We start from the raw sequence: 19542 nt of genomic DNA, 5'->3' as shown, positions 1-19542 counted from the left end.
AAAGCTCCTACCAAAAATGTAATGTAGCTCTGTCTTGGGGTAAATCATAATGTTATTGTATTCCGTATCTATCTGCAGACTCCATAAAATTGTTACTGTACCTTTAACACCCTACAAATGAGAACCCTGTGTATGGAGGCGTTATCATGAGTACTTTTAAAATTGTCACTCTTAGGCAGCTTCCAGTTCTTTTGCCACGTGGTACTTGCTTTGCGGGTTACCTGGTCTTTGTTCAGGCAAAGGCCTTCTTTTGCTTTCTCGGTTCTCTTTTATTTTTTTGGTTTTTTTTTTTTTTTTCTTTTTTTTTTCCTTGGCTAAGAGTTAGCCATTTTGAGCTGCCTTGAGGTCAATTCCACAGGCACCCACCTCTGCATTGAGTGGGGCAGCCCCACTCCAGTCCATGCTGTCCTAACTCATCAATGGTCCCTGACCAAAGAGGGAGGACCACAAGTCATCCAAGCTCGCCCAGACACCTTGCCTTGCCTTCCCTGTCATCTCTTGCCACAAGGAATGTGAAGTCCCTCTGTGAGTTCTAGCCCTTGACCTATCAGACCTCCAGTTGTCAGGGAGATAAGCAGAGTGGGGATAGGCATGGGAGGAAGGCTGACACCACCTTTCCCTTTGTCCTTCAAACCATGTGTTTAGCTGTAGAGTGCCATCTTGGGGAATGTCCCCAGCATATTCAGATATCTCTTCATTCTTGGGGGGTCCACAAAATTTAGCAATTTCATATGTAGTAGTTATTTACCATTATTTTTTGTGTGTTGCTGTTCTGCTTGCTAGTAAACTGTTATTTCTTTATTTATCTAATAGTATCTCGTTCCTTATTTGTGGGAAGGGATTGTTTGAACCCTTAAGGGGAGACATCTCATTTCAGAATGTTGTGCTTTAAAACTGTTTCACACCAAAGCAAATTTAGTGCCCAACTTAAATTGGGCACTACATGGGAAAAGAGAGAAAGTAAAAATCAGCACTCTTGCTCTGAAGACCTTGTATTGGGTACAACACTCACTGGTCACCATGCTGCCTGCTTTAATAATGGTTTTCTGGCATTTAGGTATTTATATTTATCCTCTGATACTGACAATCCTACCCCAGGTATTTATCTTTTTCACATCAAGGACAAAAGCCAGCATTGCTGTGTTGATATACTCTGTGACAATAACGTATGAAAAGATAACATCAGAGGCAATGAGAGTAATTATCTGGGATGTGTATTCCCTGCTCTTTTCCTGTCCTGGTCTCAGCTGCCTCTTTTGTGGGGTTATTAAAAATTGTATCCAGCCAGTTGTGGGGGAAAAGTAGGGGACAGTTTTTCCCAGCCTTTTACCTCCTTCTCTCCTTTCAGGCCTGGCATGTCACATTTTAAGAATGTTCAGTAGCCTCTGGATGTTAAAGACATCACATTTTTCAATTCTGTTAACTCTCCTTTACATGGTCTACAGCATTTTCAGAATCAGAGCTGAGATTTCCAAAAAGGTTGTCCAGAGATCTACCCAGTAGTGGAAAATTCAGAATGGTGTGGGATGTGGGCTTTGGACATAGTTGCGTGAGAGAAGTGGCCAAGACTCTGCCTCTACACTGACTTGTGGATGGTAGCAAACACTATGTAGGGGTGGCTGGAAAGGTGGAAGAAGGCCAACTGGCAGCACAGTAGAAAACCAATCTGAGTGGCCGAAGAATGGCAAGACATTGCTACCCAGAGAAGTGGACAGTGCAAGTCTATCATGTGGATGCCCATGTGCCTAACTGTCAAACTAATGAGGAGCACTGCAAATATGAACAGGTGGATTGGGCTGCCAAAATCAAGGTGTCACAAGTAGATTTGGATTGACAACACAAAGGGGAGTTGTTAGGTAGGCCCATCAGGGAAGAAATGACACATATCCATGAGCTCATGACTGAGGGTGGACTTAACCACACATGCCATAGCTCAGGTTATCCATGACTGTGAGATGTGTGATACAATAAAACAGGTCAAGAGGGTGAAGTCCCTGTGATATGAGGGGTGGTGGTCCAAACGTATGTATGGGGGGCCTGGCAGATTGATTACATCACACTGCTGCAAGCCTGCCAAGACAAGCACTATGTGCCCCCAAAGGTAGATGCAACTACTGGGCGGTTGGAGATGTCTCTGTGCCTCACACCACTGCCCAGAACACCATCCTTGGCCTTGAAAAAACAAGTCCTGTGGTGGCATGGTACCCCTAGGAGAACTGAGTCAGACAACAGGACTCATTTCAAGAACAGCCTTATAAACATCTGGGCTAGGGAACACGGTATTGAACAGGCGTACCAGATTCCTTATCACATACCAGCTGCAGCTAAAGTTGAGCAGTGCAATGGACTATTAAAAACAGCACTGAAAGCAAGGGATGGTGGGACTATCAAGCAGTGGGATCTGCATTTAGCAAAGGCTATGTGGTTAGTTAACATCAGAAATTCCACTAACTGAGCTGGCCCTGTCCAATCCAAACCCGTGTACAGCAGATAAAGCCCCTGTTGTGCATATGAGAGATATGTTAAAAAAAAAAAAAACCTGTTTGGATTAATTCTCCCTTGAGCAAAGGCAAACCTACCTGTGGGATTGTTTTTACTCAAGGTTAAGCACGGAGATGGGGAAACATGTTGTGTACCTCAGGGGAATTTGACTTTGTGTGAGAACAGCCTGTAAGGTTGGAATGTACCACTGTTTGCTGGATGTCACTGCCACTGCATATTTTAATTATGGACAATGAGAATGGACTTCTCCAGTCATATCAGTCATGGACAAAATGAACATTGTCCATATCTGGGGGATAGTCAGTGACCACTGAAATAGTAATTCTATATAGTTATATGTACATGTGTACAGATACCTGTGTTTACTGTTGGGATAGTCCTGGGGTAATCCATAATGTTACTGAATTCCATATCTACTAATGCCTTCCATTATTGTTACTGTATCATAAGACTCTACTGAAATGAGAACCCTGTGTGTGGAGAGGCTGTTATCATGAGTGCTTTTAAAACTGGCACTCTGAGGGAGCTTCCAGCTTTTTTTTGCCATGGGGTATTCGCTTTGTGGGTTACCTGGTCTTTGTTTAGGCAAAGGCTTTACTTCCCTTTTGGGGTTCTCTTTTCAATTTTCTTCCCTCAGCTCAGAGAGTTACGAGTTTTGAACTGCCTTGGGGAGAATGCCACAGACACTTTCCATACAACACTCCTTTGGGCATGTTTAGAGGTACCTAAATGACTCTGGAACTAAGCAAGAACCAAGCTTCTTTAAGCAGCTGAATTGCACTGAAAAATACCAGAACTTACATTTTTAGCCTCTTGGGAAAGTTTCCCTATGTTTTTCATGCATAGCATAATGCAGATTCCTTGGTTTCCTCCAAAGTTGTACATGGGAAGCAGATTTTACCTCTACATCTCCAGAAGTGCTTGAGTGACACTAAAATTTAATTTTACCCAGGGTGGTACTGAAATTTACTCAAATTGATATACCTTTTTGAATTTTCTTAATGTGCAAGCATTCTGAAAGATGTCAGTTATGATTCAAGGTGAAACTGCTCTCTCAGGTTTTCAAAACCCAAACTATTCATTAGAGCTATTTGGAGCATTTTTCTGTGCAAGTCTAATGGCATAAGCACATTATGGTGAATTATATTAAGCCACATCAATTGAATTAACTTCTGAAGTCAGTCTACATCACAAATTACAATCTTATTCTGCTAAAATTTGTTTAAAATCCACAGGACTTATTATTTCTTATAATGTCTGCATGCTAAAAGCTTACATTTATTGGCTTTAGGCAGCTCCAATGAAAACTGAATTGCAGGCTGGCAGGGAAGCAAAAAAAAGGCAGCAAGGGCTATGATTTACAGGTGGTCTATCAGTGTGAGTCTTCTTTGGGAAATGAATGGCTATACTGGAAAGGATCAAAACAGACCTGACTAGTGAAGGAACCAATCTCTTCTCCAGAGCACAAGTCAAAACAAGTCCTGTCAAAATTTATTTAGAAAGAGCAGGATTCAATTTAGCATGCATCCCTGGCCCAGTACTGACAGTGTGTCTTTTGCTGGAGTGGGTTTGGCAAACACCTACCAAACAACTTGACATGCATCACCCTCTGCTTCGTCTGGTGAAATCCCATGCTGAAGGATGAGTGATACACTTGCTTTGGAAAGGGGTAGCACTGAATTCAACGCAGTGTCCTTGGCTGAGCACTCCTTTTATTCATCTGCCCACATCTGTATGCGCAGAGCCATTAACAGAGATTGTGATGAAGGTACACAACTTAAAATTTGATTTGTAGGAGAATGTTAGGAAATTTATTCTGTCCTGACAGCAAAACACACTAGGATATGGAGCTAAACTGCAGCTCAAACTATATGCTGTCCCATTTTCTAAACTTACTAAATCATGATAAACATACCTCCTTATTTTCTGGTACTCTGAAATACCTAAAAAGGAAAGAGTAAATTAAAAAGGTCTTTAAATTGAAAATCCTATTTAATTCTTTGGTTGTAATGGAGATAAACATTTGATCACAAAAGATAATTTTTGAGGTAGGGACCTGAAGCTATACACCTAAAGAAAGAAAGAAAGACTAAAATTCTTCTAAAGAGATATGTAATTTTGCCATGTTGCTTCTAGTAAACTTTGCAGAACAAGGCTTCAGACCTGATTTTGAATTAAGCCCAGTGTTTGAGCAAATGACAACACAATTGCAATTCCTTTTGCATCCAGTAGCCTGTTGAACCAGAGCTTAAAATTAACTCATCCAGAAAATAACCTCAGGTTATTGTTCCTTCTAAATTACCATCTTTATCATGCGTTTCTATTACGAGAATAATGTCTTGTAATAAGTAACACAATGTCTTAGCTGAAGGTCTATAATATTTAATCAAAGTTAATGTTTTATTGGTATGGGATCAACGCCTGACTTATGCAAAGTTCTGTTTCTTTATATCTAGTGACTGCAACCAGTAAGTAAAATTTCATGCGTATAAGGTGTACCTTTCTGAATAAAATTTTGGTCCAAATCTGGAAGTGCGCCTTATACCCCGGAGTGCCTTATATATGGACAAAGTTCTGAAATTTGCCAATCCAGAAGTGCGAGCCGGCAGCCTGGGGCAGCCCACGAGAGCAGGCAGCCCGCAGCAGCCCGCGAGTGCCAGTAGCCCGCGGCAGACTGGAGCAGCACACGGCAGCCTGCGAGAGCCGGAAGCCTAGGGCAGCCCAGGACAGCCCACGAGAGCCGGTAGCCCACGGTAGCCGGCACCGGGTGGGAGTGCCGGAGCCCGCGGCATGGGGAGGGTGCCTGGGGCTGCGTTTAAAAGCTATGCCGATCCGTGAAAAATGTTTGCAAATTGAGCACCTGCCAATAAACCCCGCGATCGTGCGATTCCGTTACTAATTCGTTACTTTGTTGCGTGCGGATCCTTGCTGCAAAAAACAAGTGTGCCTTATACTCTGATGTGCCTTATATATGGACAAAGTTCGGAAATTTGCTGACATCCTGAAGTGCGCCTTATACTCCAGTGCGCCTTATACTCGTGAAATTGCTGTAATTTTATTCATTCAGTTTTTGAAGCTAACAGGGTCTCACACAAGAAGAGGAATCACCCAAAAAAAGATTAAATATCTTGCTGTTGCATAATGTTGACCGGGGACGGGGCTGGAGACAAACACGTCCCTCTGTGATCCATGTGACAAAAGCTCTTTTCATTGTTCTGCACCCTCCTTAAAATAGAGAGTTTTAGTTTCCTGGGCATACACATGTGATTGGTTACTCATTGCCTTGGTCAATGATATATCTGCACTTGGGGTTCAATGGATTGGCTGGGATCCTCTGTGTTTGTTCAAATCCATCCTACTGGGGCCACAGCTTCTAGGCTGGTTGAGTTTTGGGGTTGCAGCTTTTAGACCAGTTGCAATGTGACACTGCTGAGAGCTGCTGCAACTCCTCTTTGGGGGCTCTGCTTCAAAACCAGAAAAGTCATGTGCCTTGGACTGTCCTAATGATGCGGTGATGGATGGGAACCTGACATGTGAACCTGCTCTCAAACTTTGCTAACTGCAAAGTCTTACTCTCTGCCAGAGAGACTTCAGTGCTGTTGCTGAAAAGCAGTTGCTTTTCAAAAATCTTTAATTTTTCAGTGGTTACTAGTGGTTATGAAAGGTACCTGGTGCAGACTGACTATACCTAAATTAGAAAATTATCTATGACATGGATTTCATACAACTGATATTCACAATATGGCCCAGCCACACATGCGCTTCTCTTGTCTTTGTGGATGCATCTGTGCTCTTTCCTTCCCTGATCCCACTGCATTCCTGTTCCTCTAGTGGGAAATTAAAGCCATCATTCCAAGACATTGTATTCTGTCATTCAGACTATGGGTATGAAACAAACTTCCCTAGGATTATCAAATACCAACATTTGCAGCGGTTTGCTTTTGCACTAGCAGTGCTACTGGTGTGCATTCGTATCTGTGAAAAAAGACAAGAACTTCCTTTTATTTTCCAATATGTATCTGAATGTGTTCTGAATTCCATCTTGCCTAGATTCTGCTAAGAACAGTGTTCACCACCACACTGTCAGAGGCAAACATTCATCCTTCAAAAGCCAGGCTAGTGAGCAGTTGCATAAAGCTCCTTTTAGAATTGCTTTGGCATTAGGGATGTTGTAAGCTGATGCTTGTATCTCATAATTTCCTTTTAGTAAGCACTTTGAACAAACATGTATACAATAACTTTGAAAGGTCTTTGTGACTAATGTCAGTCAGGAAAGAAATCAAATAGAAATGGTAACTCTAACCCCACTTGATAGGAGTTTTGTGATCTAAGAATCAATTCACCAATAACTAGCATAGGTTCTCTCAGTTAAATATATTTAGAAATGGGGCAGTGAAACAAAGACTTGTGGGGAGTACTAATGAAGTTCATTCTGAATATTCAGGTGATGAATAATCGAAAATCTCAGTATAATATTTCTGTCCTCATGACTTCAAGGAAAACCTCAAGGTCTGAGGCAGATTCAGGCATTCTGTTTGCTCAAATTTGTTGACAAATATTTTGAGGGTTTTTTCCTTCTCAGACATTTCTATAGCTGGTTTCCACCAAGGTGTTAATTCAAAAACTACTAAGACACTTAAACAACAAGAATCAATCCAAGTTCAAGAAAAAGGTGCCATTTTCATTATTTCACCTTTTTCTTAAGAACCATATTCCTGGAGCCAACTCAGCAGTCCTAGAAATCATAACCTCCAAAGGAACTCAAATGAAAATACAAACTAAAAACTAAACAAAGGATTTGACTTCCAAGTTAATCTAATTTTGGAAGGTTAATTCTGGCTGAAGGTAACAGCAATATTTCAGCCAGTTCAGTGTCTACAACACTTTCCCCAGACAGTTCTACAGATTGGACAGCAAAATTGAATTATGTAGCTCATTCAAGATTGATTTCTGCCTCTTGCATTAACACCCATCATTGAAATCCTCATTGGCAGACATGGAAGTGAGGAAGTGAGGAGGTTAAGGACAATTACATTATTAATTTTAAATAAATTGAGCATATCTATCTTTTAAAGAGGTTCAAAGCACCAAGAAAAAAGAAGAGCAGAGGCAATGCCAGGAAGATGTATATGCTTCTACAGAACTTCACATAGGTTCACATTACCATACTGTTAACAGGTTGACTTTCATTCCCTGAGTTCTGTAAGTGGCAGGAAAAGACAACACATGACTTCTACAGACTGCAGAACTTCATTTCTAGATCACAGATCACAGGATATTCTGAGTTGGGAGGGACCCATAAGGATCAAGTCCAGCTCTTAATGAGATGGCCAGTCTGGGGATGTGGAGCCCACAACCTTGGTGTTACCAGCACCACACTCTAACCATCTGTTGGTCCCTAAAAACCTCAGCAGGTATTTTGTGTGTTTCCCCTTTTGCTGTCTGCAAACTAATCTGAGGAAATGCAGCCCTGCAAACAGAGAAGAGGAAACAGGGAACAGAGACAAGGAGACAGACTGAGGCCTGGGAGAGTTTTTGTTTTCCTTTAAGCAACAACCTGTTCTGATTTTGTTGGTGTAACAGTTGTTTTTTCCTAAACACTCTGGTGACAGCAAGGGCAGGACAGAAAGTCTAGTGGGTCCACGAATGCAAGGCTTCTGACTGAAGAGTCAAGAAACACAGCTCAATCTGCTACGTCAGCTTAGACTCCTGCCCAGTTTCTCTGGTTGCACAGTAGGAAAACAGGGCTAAAAATAATCTTCATTACTACAACAAAGCATGAGTCTAAGAGAAGAAGAAAAAAGAATAGTCAGGAGAATTATATGATACAGAAACACAGAAATTTCAGGGATTTCAGGAAAATTTCTCTTTAGTGTCATTCACAGACCTAGCAACTCACCAAGGAATAAAAGATACTTTGCAGTTTAAACAGGAATAGATACATTCACTGACTCAAGTATTTCTTGTGGCAAGTACCTCCTTTACAAAGCTTGTCCTTAAAAATATATGAAAAAATGAATATACATAATCTGAATTCACTTTTAAAAAGGAACCTATACTCTTACCTACTGATTTCTGTTTGCAAGAAAGGATAGCTACACACTAACTTCTGTTCATTAACTTTACTCAAAAGAATTCTTGGCTATTTTATTTAAGGTGGAGTCAATCAAGCAAGCTTGGCTCTGAAGTGAAATCACAGTCTTTAAACTACAAACCAATTAATTTAGAGTTTTGTCCTGCAACAGGTCCCCGATGAAAAGTTAAATTAATAGATTGCAATAGGGTATTTTGAGTAGATAATTTTAAATATAATTAAGATGTTTTCTCTTAAGATGTATAGGTTAAAACTTGCACATTATTTTCCAAAGCTCTATGGTAACGTCAAATACAGTCCAAAAGACTTGATAGTATACCAACAAACACCAAAACAAAAGTGTTTACAGTGCAACTACGTATAATGTTGGAGATCAAAGTCGAGTTCTCAGGTTCATTTCACACAAAAATACTTCATGTAATGTGCTTTCCTACAAACAAGGCCTTGTGAAGCTTTCAGTTAGTTAGCATTTGTACCAGCTAGGATAAATAAAAGAACTTAATGTTATACACAAACCTTGAAAATACTATGATTTAAAAATCACAATCCTTATAATTTGAGGCTCTCTGGATTCTTTTACTCCAAGTAATTTCACCTCTATTATGATTAAATATGCCCACTTCTAAGCCCAGACTAAAATAAGGTAACAGTACATCTCAATCTTCAAACAAAGGAAACTCCACAACAGCCAGCCCCACTGATTCTAATTGTCTGGAAAAGTACCAAAAATCCCACTGCTCTTCTATTGTGGCAGAAATCCTAGAGTTGATGTGTAGGAAAAACTAAATTCTTCCTAAACTGTCTTGCAAAGGGACAAATCTAATTAGGCACAAGGAACTGCAGTTGCTAAGAGACAACCTGTGGGAAGCACTGAACTACCCAAAGCTATTTCAATGCAAGAAGTTCAGGAAAAATGATATGGAGTTCCAGCCTATTTAAGATGCATGAATTACCAATGTAAAAACCTGGAAGAGCAGAGCAATTTCTTTATCACCACCACTAGGATGACCACTCCACTAATAATCTTACATTACAAAACATTTGTACAGAACACTTACTGGATTGGTATTTCATATTTTTAGTCAATAAAACTAGCTCAGATGTTGAATAAAAAGATACATTTGTGTTGGTCTGCTAGCTGTGCTTTGCCTTTTCTAAAAATGTTGAATTAGCCATTAGGTCTTGATTAAGCAAGTGGAACAACCAAACAAACTTTTATACCCAACTGCAGCTATATCAACACATCACCTGTGAAGCTTGAAAGAGATTGCAAAGGGTTTTCAGCAAATCAAGGAACATAATCAGGTGTGAAAGACAACTGAATACAAGCCATGTTTCTACTTGATACCAAGGTCTAACACTCTCACCTTCCACCTGACCAAATTTCCATGTGAGAAATACACTACAGTCCAAAAACCAAGGACCCAAGTCCCTCACAGAGACACTCCCTCCATTTACTACTTTCCAGATATACTACTGATGTATGCTCAAGGCTCACATCAGACTGAAAGCCACAAGGCATGAATGGTGAGTATTTGAAATAGAACTGCAGCCTGGGCCACCTGCCACTTTTGCAGCATAACTGCAAGATGTTCACAGCACAACTCAAGATGTTCCTCGAGCCTTCAAAGCATTACATGACTTTGGAAACTGTCACTGCTTAGGTGGTTTCTCTCGCTCTTCACCAAGGAGGCTGCAGCTGTGTGAGCTTTCCAGCTACTGGCAAAGCCAGAGCAAACCGTTGCAAAGCATGTAGTGAAAAGAAAATACCATGATTAGAGATCTAGACATCAAGAGTTTTTGATCAGCTTCTTGCATCAAATTCCTCATGGCAAGAATACTAATATTTGATTGGCTCCTTGTCTTCTTTATTTAACTTGCTCTTAGCCACAAGGGATCTTCAGTTTCTCAACACTATGAGTTATCAGGACTATTGAGTGGAATGGCCAAGGGGCATATGGTAAAACATATTCACGTGAACAGCTGTCATATATTTTTATGCTTGTAAAAGATATAGGTAATAAAGTTATAATGACCCAATTTAGTTAAAATAGATATAATTTTAAATTAAAACCTGGCTATATAGAGAGCTTTAAGTACTACATGGCCATGATCAAAGCATTGTTATACACAGCGGTTTTAACATTAGAATCATTACAATAAAATCTGTTAGTAAACCAGTGAAAGGTCAGAAAGATTAAGGGATTAAATTTTTTACAAAAATATGCAAATTGAGTAATAGACTGGAATATGGGCACGCCTTTATGCTATTTATTGAGGATGTGAAAGAAAAAAAAATTCATTTTGTGCTTCATGTAAGAAAGCCTCACATCAGAAGTCAGTGGGAGTATGTTTTGTTGGCAGATCAAAGAAAAAGGTGAAGTACATAGAAAAAATTCAAACCACCTAAGAAAAGATTTCAATTGTAAGCAATCTATTTTATATTAATTTCTCTAAAGCTCTACCTAATGCTATTTTAGCTCTACAAAGAATGTAATTCTTAATGACATGCATGATTAAGTAATCCCCATGTTGCTACAATATAGTTGCAGGGTGTACAGTTTAGTCTTTGATCATGCCTCTTCTTCTTTCCCAAAACCCCATCTCCTGCCCCTGGGCTGCAGTAAAACATGCATTAACACAGAAATATAAAGACCTAATATGTGATAGAAATTCAGAATCATTGCTATCCACACAGCACTGTGGAACTACCAAAATAACTCAAATCCTCAAACTCAATAATCTTGTCCACAACAAAATTATTTTTTTAAATTAATTGAAAGAAAAAGAATATGTTCACAAAGCTGGGTTACAAAATAAAACTCAAAGACGCCTAAATATCATTTTACTTCTGTCATGAGATATTTGGATATACTATGATAAAATTGTAAATCTCCAACTAACAGATTGCATTTAAAGTAGCAGTATTTTTTTTAAATCTTGTCTTGCACAGAGACCAGCTGTCTACAGTAAACACCTACCTCACCTACCACCTTTCCCCCTTAAACAAATCTATCTCCTATGAACATCTCTGAGAGTTCCTTTTTTTCCCTAGACTAGAAGTAATTTATTTTTTAAGAGATGTTTCCTTACTTTGCAATGTACTGCTGCCATCTCCTGTGTTAAACGAGGCAGAAAATAAGTTGATACTTTAAAAAAGGCTATTTAATGTTGATCATATGAGAATGGCTTCTGTTAGTCAAGCAGGGAGTACTCCACCTAAACACACAGCAAAAGCCTGTAAAAAGTTAGGATTACCTCTAAGTGACACCGTCGTTCTGCAATCACTCGCTCATCCTTGTTTCCAAAGAGCTTCTTTGGAGGGAACTCTAAAGTGGCAACCTGGAAGACAATAAAGGATGAATCAGCATCAGAAGTGACAAGCTGAAATGAGAAAATTCTGTTTAAACTACAAAGCAACTAGGAAGAAACTGCCAAATATTAATGAGCTACACTGTATGCTATTAGTAAAATACCACATTATACATTTCTACTGAGATTATTGTGATCTGCTCTGTAGTATTGCTAAGACAACAATACATTTTGTCATCAGAGAGTGACTGAAAGAAAATTTAGGAATTGGACTGCCACTGTTTGCCCACAAAAACATTAAAAATTTGCAATCCAAATATGATGTGATAGTATCAAATAGGAAGTAAGAACAATTTTTGCAGGAAAAGCGTATCTTGAAAGACTGCATTTAGATTCTTAAAATCTGTGGTCTCCAACTGATTGGTAGTATAATTTGTTTGGTTTTACTTATATTCTATCATAAATGTAAGACCATTGGACCTAAGAATCATCACTGAAGTCATGCTCTGGGACATGCATTGCTGGACTCCAGTCAACACCTGACTTGAAGCTCTTGTGCCCTGAACTACCACTTCTTGCAACTCAGTTGAGCTCAATGCCATTCAAACATGTGTCCACGCTGGAAGCTGACAGTTTTAATTTCACACATGCAGGTAAAATCCTGCTTTATCACACTGAAAATGAGAACAAGGCAGTGGCACAACCGCTAAAAACAACTATTCAGATCTCTACTTCTAGTTTTTCCAGAGAAGTGTTCAAAGTTATCTCTTCATTTCTTTTTCCATCCTATGAGGGGGTGGGTCTGGGAGAGAGAGAAAAAGAGAGAGAGAAGGAGAGAGGGAAGGAACTGCCTCCTCTTTTTGTATATCAATAATGCTTGAACTAATTAAAGGCAGCTGCATCTGGAAAACACACAAAAGACTCAAAAGTTGTAATTAGTACCACTTGGTCTGCTTAGCCATTGCTGGGACCAATGCAGGAGAAAGCATAATTCTCTCTCATAATTTGTGTTTGCACTTGAAGGTAAATCAAACCAGCACTCACGAGATAGAATAACACAACCTCCCACTGGCATTGCTGGAGTTGTTTTGCAGGTGAAATCCCTGTGTAAAACTGCCTCCTGCATTAATTCCCCAGGTTGCCTGATGATATTGAACCAATAAAAAAGATGTATCATTTTCTAGTCTATGAGCACATACAGGACTGTAGAGAATTTATGGCTGGTTACAAGGAGCAGACATACATTGATTTAAATGAGGAGCTCCATTATTAACATCGAATGTAAGCATCTTTAAAATACAGAGGAATTCTGCAATATGAATAATTTATTCCCATTCTCTGGTTCAACTCCAACTTCAATAATTTTAAAGAAATGTCTAGACATCTTAAAATGATAAAAGTGATATGGGGCACCAGAGGAGATGGAAGAGATGTCTGTTCTCCATCAATCTTGCCAGTGTGTCTCAATTATATTCGTCAAATTTCTCCAACCATATCCTTCTCAGTGTACCTGCTTCTTCATGTTGGCAGGACAAACAGTACACAACCAAACAGTATTGTATAATAATGTCCTGGGGACTTATTTTCACAGCACTGCTCACTTCTTCACCTATACATGATCATAAGTGCTAATATTTTCAAGGACTTCAAAATCCCACACCTGCAGAAACAGTGTTTTATTAAACAGTACTGCATCATGTCACTATCAGGAACAAAGAAAGTAAAACAACTACCACCACAATCCCCTCCTGGCTACAGGGAGATTGTTTTTTATATTTATTTGCTAATAAATACTTTCATTATAGAGTTTTAAAATAGTGTCCATTAAAAACCAAATTGCACAATGAACCTACAGCATCCTCAGACCTACTCTGTGGAGTCAAAGCAAGGTCTTACAGCCAAAATCAGGAATTTCTTTACCCAAGTTAAGTTTCATCTGAACAGGAATTTGGGAACTAATTCTACATAACTTTGGGATGAGCAAGTTGTTTTCCTAAGCTTTCTGGATTCATCTTAGAAGAAAACCAGTTGTATTTTATAAAATCAATGTGTTTTGTTAAACAATTTAAAACAGAAGTAGCTACTCACATTGTTTTAACATTTCTTAACTCCCAAATCACTACCATGCATATATCTCTGAAACCAAACCAAAGTCCATTACTACCGTCATGAATTTAATATGCAAGATGAAGGTCTCATCCAATAAACTTTGCTCTACAATGTTCAAAGTCATAACACATACCTGTATGAAAATCATGAGTTTATTGCTGGTCAAGATGTGGGGATCTGAATATTTTGTATGTAATAAAAGCCACCAGAATGTCAATGTGCCAACCTATTCTTGACATACATATATAAAGTTAGTATGTTTGTAATATGCCAGTGTTGCCAGTATGTGTATAGAATACACCTATTTATGTATATATGTCACTTGGAAGGATTTTTCATCCTGCAGAAGTATGTTATAAAAGGACTAATCAATTACTGCAGATGGCATCTCTATGTGGTCAGATGCAGAAGTTACATAAACCTCAGACCTGTTGGAACATTTCTGAGTCCCACAATTTCCCAGTGGTCTCCTGGCTCCTCTTTTAGCCAAATGATTGGCTGATGGCTAGCGCACGAAAAAAGTACAAAGACTATTTCCATCACACAACAAATGACCATCCATCTACATGACAGAAAATGCTCCAGCCATAAATTTCATCATCACTTCAGCAACTCAGTTATTTCAATGGGTTCTACTCCACTCATGCCCACAGTCTAATGCCCACTAAAATGAGAAAGAAACATTGAAAACTCTGCAGGCTTAAGTTTCAGGCTATCCAAACACTTAATGTAGACATGACAGCACTAGTTCCCACTGACTTTGCAGCTTGAAAATTATCTTTGTAACATAAGAACCGGATGCATCCATGCAGTGAGGTGAATTATGTAGTCCTTTATGTGTCTGAAATTTCAATGTAATAAGAAGCCAGTCCATTGTACTATATTTATATAAAAATACATTATTAGTATATTTACCAGAGATAGTGTGCTTATTATACATATATATACACATATATACACACACACACACACACACACACACCACTGTGTGACTTCGTATTTCAATGCAGGGAAAAGTACGTTGTTGCAAGAGATCCACAAATATACAGACTGACAATAAAACATTCTTATCTCACCATAGTTTTGATTCATAAAAAATGAATTTAAAAAAGCTCAGCAACACAAATACACTGAAGTAATGATACATGTTACAGTAACTGTCTATAAAAATCCTCTATCCTAATGTACTATTTGATATACAGACTCTGAACATAATTGTGTGAGATTCAGCAAAGCAAGGTTTAATAGAAATTTGATGTTTATTTAAAATACTTTACTCATTTAAGCCAAAGTGCTGTAGCAAATATTTCAATAAATTCAAATTTTGCTATTAGTGGTGCTAGAGCACCTTTATGAAACTGCACAGTAACTTCAGTGGAGATAATCACTGTTACAGACTAATGCACACAGTACAGTATGTGACTGAGCAGCATTTGTTCTGGCACTGAAATATGTAAGAGATCTTGCAGGTATGGATTTTGCATCAAGATGTTTGCCTTGGCTCAAACACTATTAAGGGAACTTCACGCTATGCAGATTCAGGAGTATAAATTATTCTTTCAGAATTAAATGTTTGTGTACCCTCTAGCTCAAATTAATTTTTCAAGGGTCTCACCTTGACTATGAGATGAATGTTTTGTGACAATGCAAGATGTAACACTGGAATTCGACAGGCAGCAAGGTAAATTATTGTCCTTCCATGGAATTTCTGAAGCACTCTACTCCCTTCCCTGCCCCACTTCCTCCAGTGGCAATGGAAGCATTTGGTAGACATTTTTTGGCAGGGATGTTTTGTCATTTTCTAGGGCTGCTGATGAGATGATGTATTTTCCATCAGGGGAAATTAAGAGGCATATTCCCTAGCCTGATAGGAAGAGAGGGCTTGAATGATTTCCTGTGAAGCTTCTGCATGTAGTGTGCAAGATTTCTAATTTTTATTCTGACAGCAGAAGCATCTCTCTACTAAAATTAATCACCACATCACTGCAATTCAAATTTCATTATATCCATAGCAGTGTGCACACACATGCACACTTGTACCATGGGCAAGGCTGGGACCATGCTTAGACCCAAAAGGCAAAGCCAGATTTTAAAATATAGTACAGAGAGACCTCAAAACTGCATATCAGCACTTCTAATGTCTTTTAGACATTAAACTTTTTACAGTTAATGATGTTTATCCTACCTGGCAATCATTGTTAGGCAGTAGCAGTTGTGGAGAGAGGCAAACAGTCATTTGCAATTTACTCCCTAATTTCTTTATAATAAATAAAGGCCATGTTTTATTTCTGGGTCTAGTATTACTTAAAGGCGTGTTATTTGTCTGTCTCAGCAATATTATCTGAAAGAAACAATACCTGCCTGCCACAATGGAGTATTTGTGAGTTAGTAGAATCAAATTTACACAGTATTAGGTTCAGTCCTCAAGCGGAAGGTGCTTCATACCCAGTCCACGTTATTCTAGTAAACTTTAAATAGCTGAATGGATTCCTCTTCTTCACATTCCAGTCAGGATACTGGTTTTTGGCAGATATTTAATGCTGGTAACAGCAGATGGCCAAACAGCAAGTGACCCTTTTTTGGTCACCTATTGTATCTTACATACAACTCTGACCTTAGGATTCTAGAAACAGCACATACCTAACAACATCTGTATGAAAGCAAACCCTTTAAAGTGAAACCAACTACTGAGCCCCAGGGAGAGATGCAAATTTGGAGACTGGCCTTTTGGAAAACAAAAGAGTGAAAATGAAGGTTCCGAACACATGAAATGCTCTGCCTGAGATGGGGTGCACTCTCACTTCAGAATCTTTATGAAAAATAGTCATCAGCATTTGAAGGGTATCCTGTAATTTCTATTATAATCTGTTGGAGACTTTTCACTGACATTACATCTGCTTGGGGACCTGCAGGATTTAATTCAGTTCAGGGGTTTTATGGTACAGCAGAATAGAACATGTTAATGAAAACTTTTGTACAGTACTTTGTAGATGATATTTCAACATATAGTGGACCAAAGTAAAATACCACATAATACAGCCACGTAGGCTTGTCACTTCTAAAACACAAAATTGTTCCAAGAGTTATGCTCCCTAAACATTAAAAAAAATTACATTTTCTGACATCAAGCAAAAATCTACAGGATTGAAACATCCCATTATTTTTGGTTGGCACAGTCTATGTTTTAGTGCCTACAATAAGGTAAAAGACTTTTTTAAAGAAGAAAAACAGGGCATACATTGATGGAGGTTGAGTCATCTTTAATCTTTCATCTGAAATTCTCTTTTTACTTCAATGTTTTGATACATTTAAATGGGGGAAAAGGAGGAAAAAAAGAAAATTAAGGAAATGCTAACTATTAAAATTAAATACTCAGTCATCTTTAATTCTCATGTTACTTTTACAACTCTGAATTTTCTCATTTTTCAAAAAGTAGGTCTGACTTTTGATCCTGTGTACCAGAAATCTGTCACAGATGAGAAAAATCAAAGAGAAGAACGTGGCATGGCTTTTCAGCCACTGTGGCTGCACCTGACTTGATATTGCAGGGAGTAATGAAAAAAAAACCTCCTACTTTTAGTTTCTGAAGTATAAAGAAACTTAAGCCTCAATTTCTCAATATATACTAAGACTCCCAGAGCCTAAAGAAACTAGACAGAAACTGTTTTTAACTAGGAACTTGCACCCAGTATTTAGGGATTTGTCAAGGAGCAAAAAAACTCCAAAACAACCAAACTACCACAAGCCTAATTTCTTTATTTTTATTTATAATTTGTCTGAAATAAATTACCATTTCTACACAATTTATTAAGAAAGGAGTAGGCAAAGGTAGAAAGTTAACTGGACAGATTAAAGGCCGCTTTATAAATTCTGAAAACGATCGAATGGAGATCAAAAGAGAAATCATATATATAAATTAATATACTATCCACTAATAATGAAAACAACAAAATAACATATAAAAATACCTAAGTCTCATTTTCAGCTGATATAACTTAAACTACAGTAATTTCATGACCATAAGGCGCACCGGACTATAAGGCGCACCCCCGGGAGTCGGCAAAATTTGCAACTTTATAGATCAGATAAGGCGCACTGGACTATAGGGCGCACTTTTTTTTTTGCAGTGAGGCTCCGCCCCCAGCTCCCTCCACGCGGTTGCTGGCTGAGGCTCCGCCTCAAGCCGGCAGCCATTGGCCCCGGGGCCCGCCTGTACCTGGCAGGGGTGGTGCCGTGGGCCCCCAGGCCCGCCTGTATCTGGCGGGGCCGGGGCATGGCCGCCACCCCTCCGTGCTGCCTCTCCGGGGCCGGGCTATGGCCGTCGCCGCTCCGTGCCGCCTGCACAGGGCTGGGGGGTGCCTGTGTAGGGGCCGTGCCACCTGCACGGGGCCGGGGGTTGCCTCTAGAGGGGCCGTGCTGCCTGCACGGGGCCAGGGGGTGCCTCTAGAGGGGCCATGCCGCCTGCACGGGGCCAGGGGGTGCCTCTAGAGGGGCCGTGCTGCCTGCACGGGGCCAGGGGGTGCCTCTAGAGGGGCCGTGCTGCCTGCACGGGGCCGGGGGATGCCTATATAGGGGCGGCTCCGCCTGCACGGGGCTGGGGCGTGCCTCTGGAGGGGCGGCTCTGCCTGCACGGGGCCTGGGCATGCCTCTGGAGGGGCAGCTCCGCCTCCACAGGGCCGGGGCGTGCCTGCCACTGCTCCGCCCCGCCTCCACCTGGCAGTCACGGCCCTGCTGGCTCCCCCCGTGGCTCGCAGCTCTCACTTCCGGGTAGGCAAATTTTTTGAACTTTGTCCATCAGATAAGGCGCACCGGACTATAAGGCGCACTTCTGGGTTCTGGGAAAAATTTTAGTCAAAAGAGTGCGCCTTATAGTCGTGAAATTACTGTATTTAAAGTTGAGTGAAGAAACCTCTAAACTTATTCTCCTTTAAACAAAATAGTAGCACAATCCTCCATTGTGTAAACCCTTCAGTGCTCTCCCAACATGTACGCTGCAAGTAAGTCAAGCACTCAGAGGACAGAAGGATTAAAGACATTATTTTCCATTATCAATTAAGCAGGGAGAGGGAATATCCAGGGAATTATTTTCTGGATATTCAGCTTGTCACTTACTTTCCCTCTTCCATTTCTAGTATTTTCTCTTTACTTTTTCCATCTTTCCAACATGTTCTTCCCCCACTTCCCAGCTTCCCAACTTGTCTCTGCTTCAATGCTATGCTTCCCTCCTTTCCTTCATGACCTACCTAATTTTTTTCCCTACTCCACTGGGCCATTTGCAATCCTCCCTAATATCTGCAAGAAGGGGAGAGGGATTTGATATTCTCAAGAGGCAGTATATCCAAGGATTAGCCAAAACTCTGAGGTGGACCCATATCAGCCTTCTAATGGAGTGAACTCCCTCGAGAAGGTTGAACAGCAGCAACACAAATCAGTATTTATTATAACAAACAGGGTTAATTAACCTCCTAAACTGAGAAAAACTCAAATGACCAGGAAATAGGAACATGAAAAAGGATGTAAGCAAT

At 39.8% G+C, this 19542-nt stretch overlaps 1 protein-coding gene across 1 annotated transcript in view; it reads right to left on the bottom strand.

Annotated features, from left to right (window-relative positions):
- Positions 1-19542, bottom strand: part of LOC116993472 (kinesin-like protein KIF16B) — a 152521-nt gene that overhangs the window by 9124 nt on the left and 123855 nt on the right. The window contains exon 25 of the mRNA XM_033054089.2: positions 11855-11938. Within this exon, the coding sequence (XP_032909980.1) occupies positions 11855-11938 (84 nt within the window). The remainder of the gene's footprint in view (positions 1-11854; positions 11939-19542) is intronic.

The sequence above is a fragment of the Catharus ustulatus genome, chromosome 3 (assembly GCF_009819885.2).
Source record: "Catharus ustulatus isolate bCatUst1 chromosome 3, bCatUst1.pri.v2, whole genome shotgun sequence".
Taxonomy (NCBI): domain Eukaryota; kingdom Metazoa; phylum Chordata; class Aves; order Passeriformes; family Turdidae; genus Catharus; species Catharus ustulatus.
The sequence above is the reverse complement of the archived record's forward strand: the minus strand, read 5'-3'. Positions and strand labels throughout refer to the sequence as shown.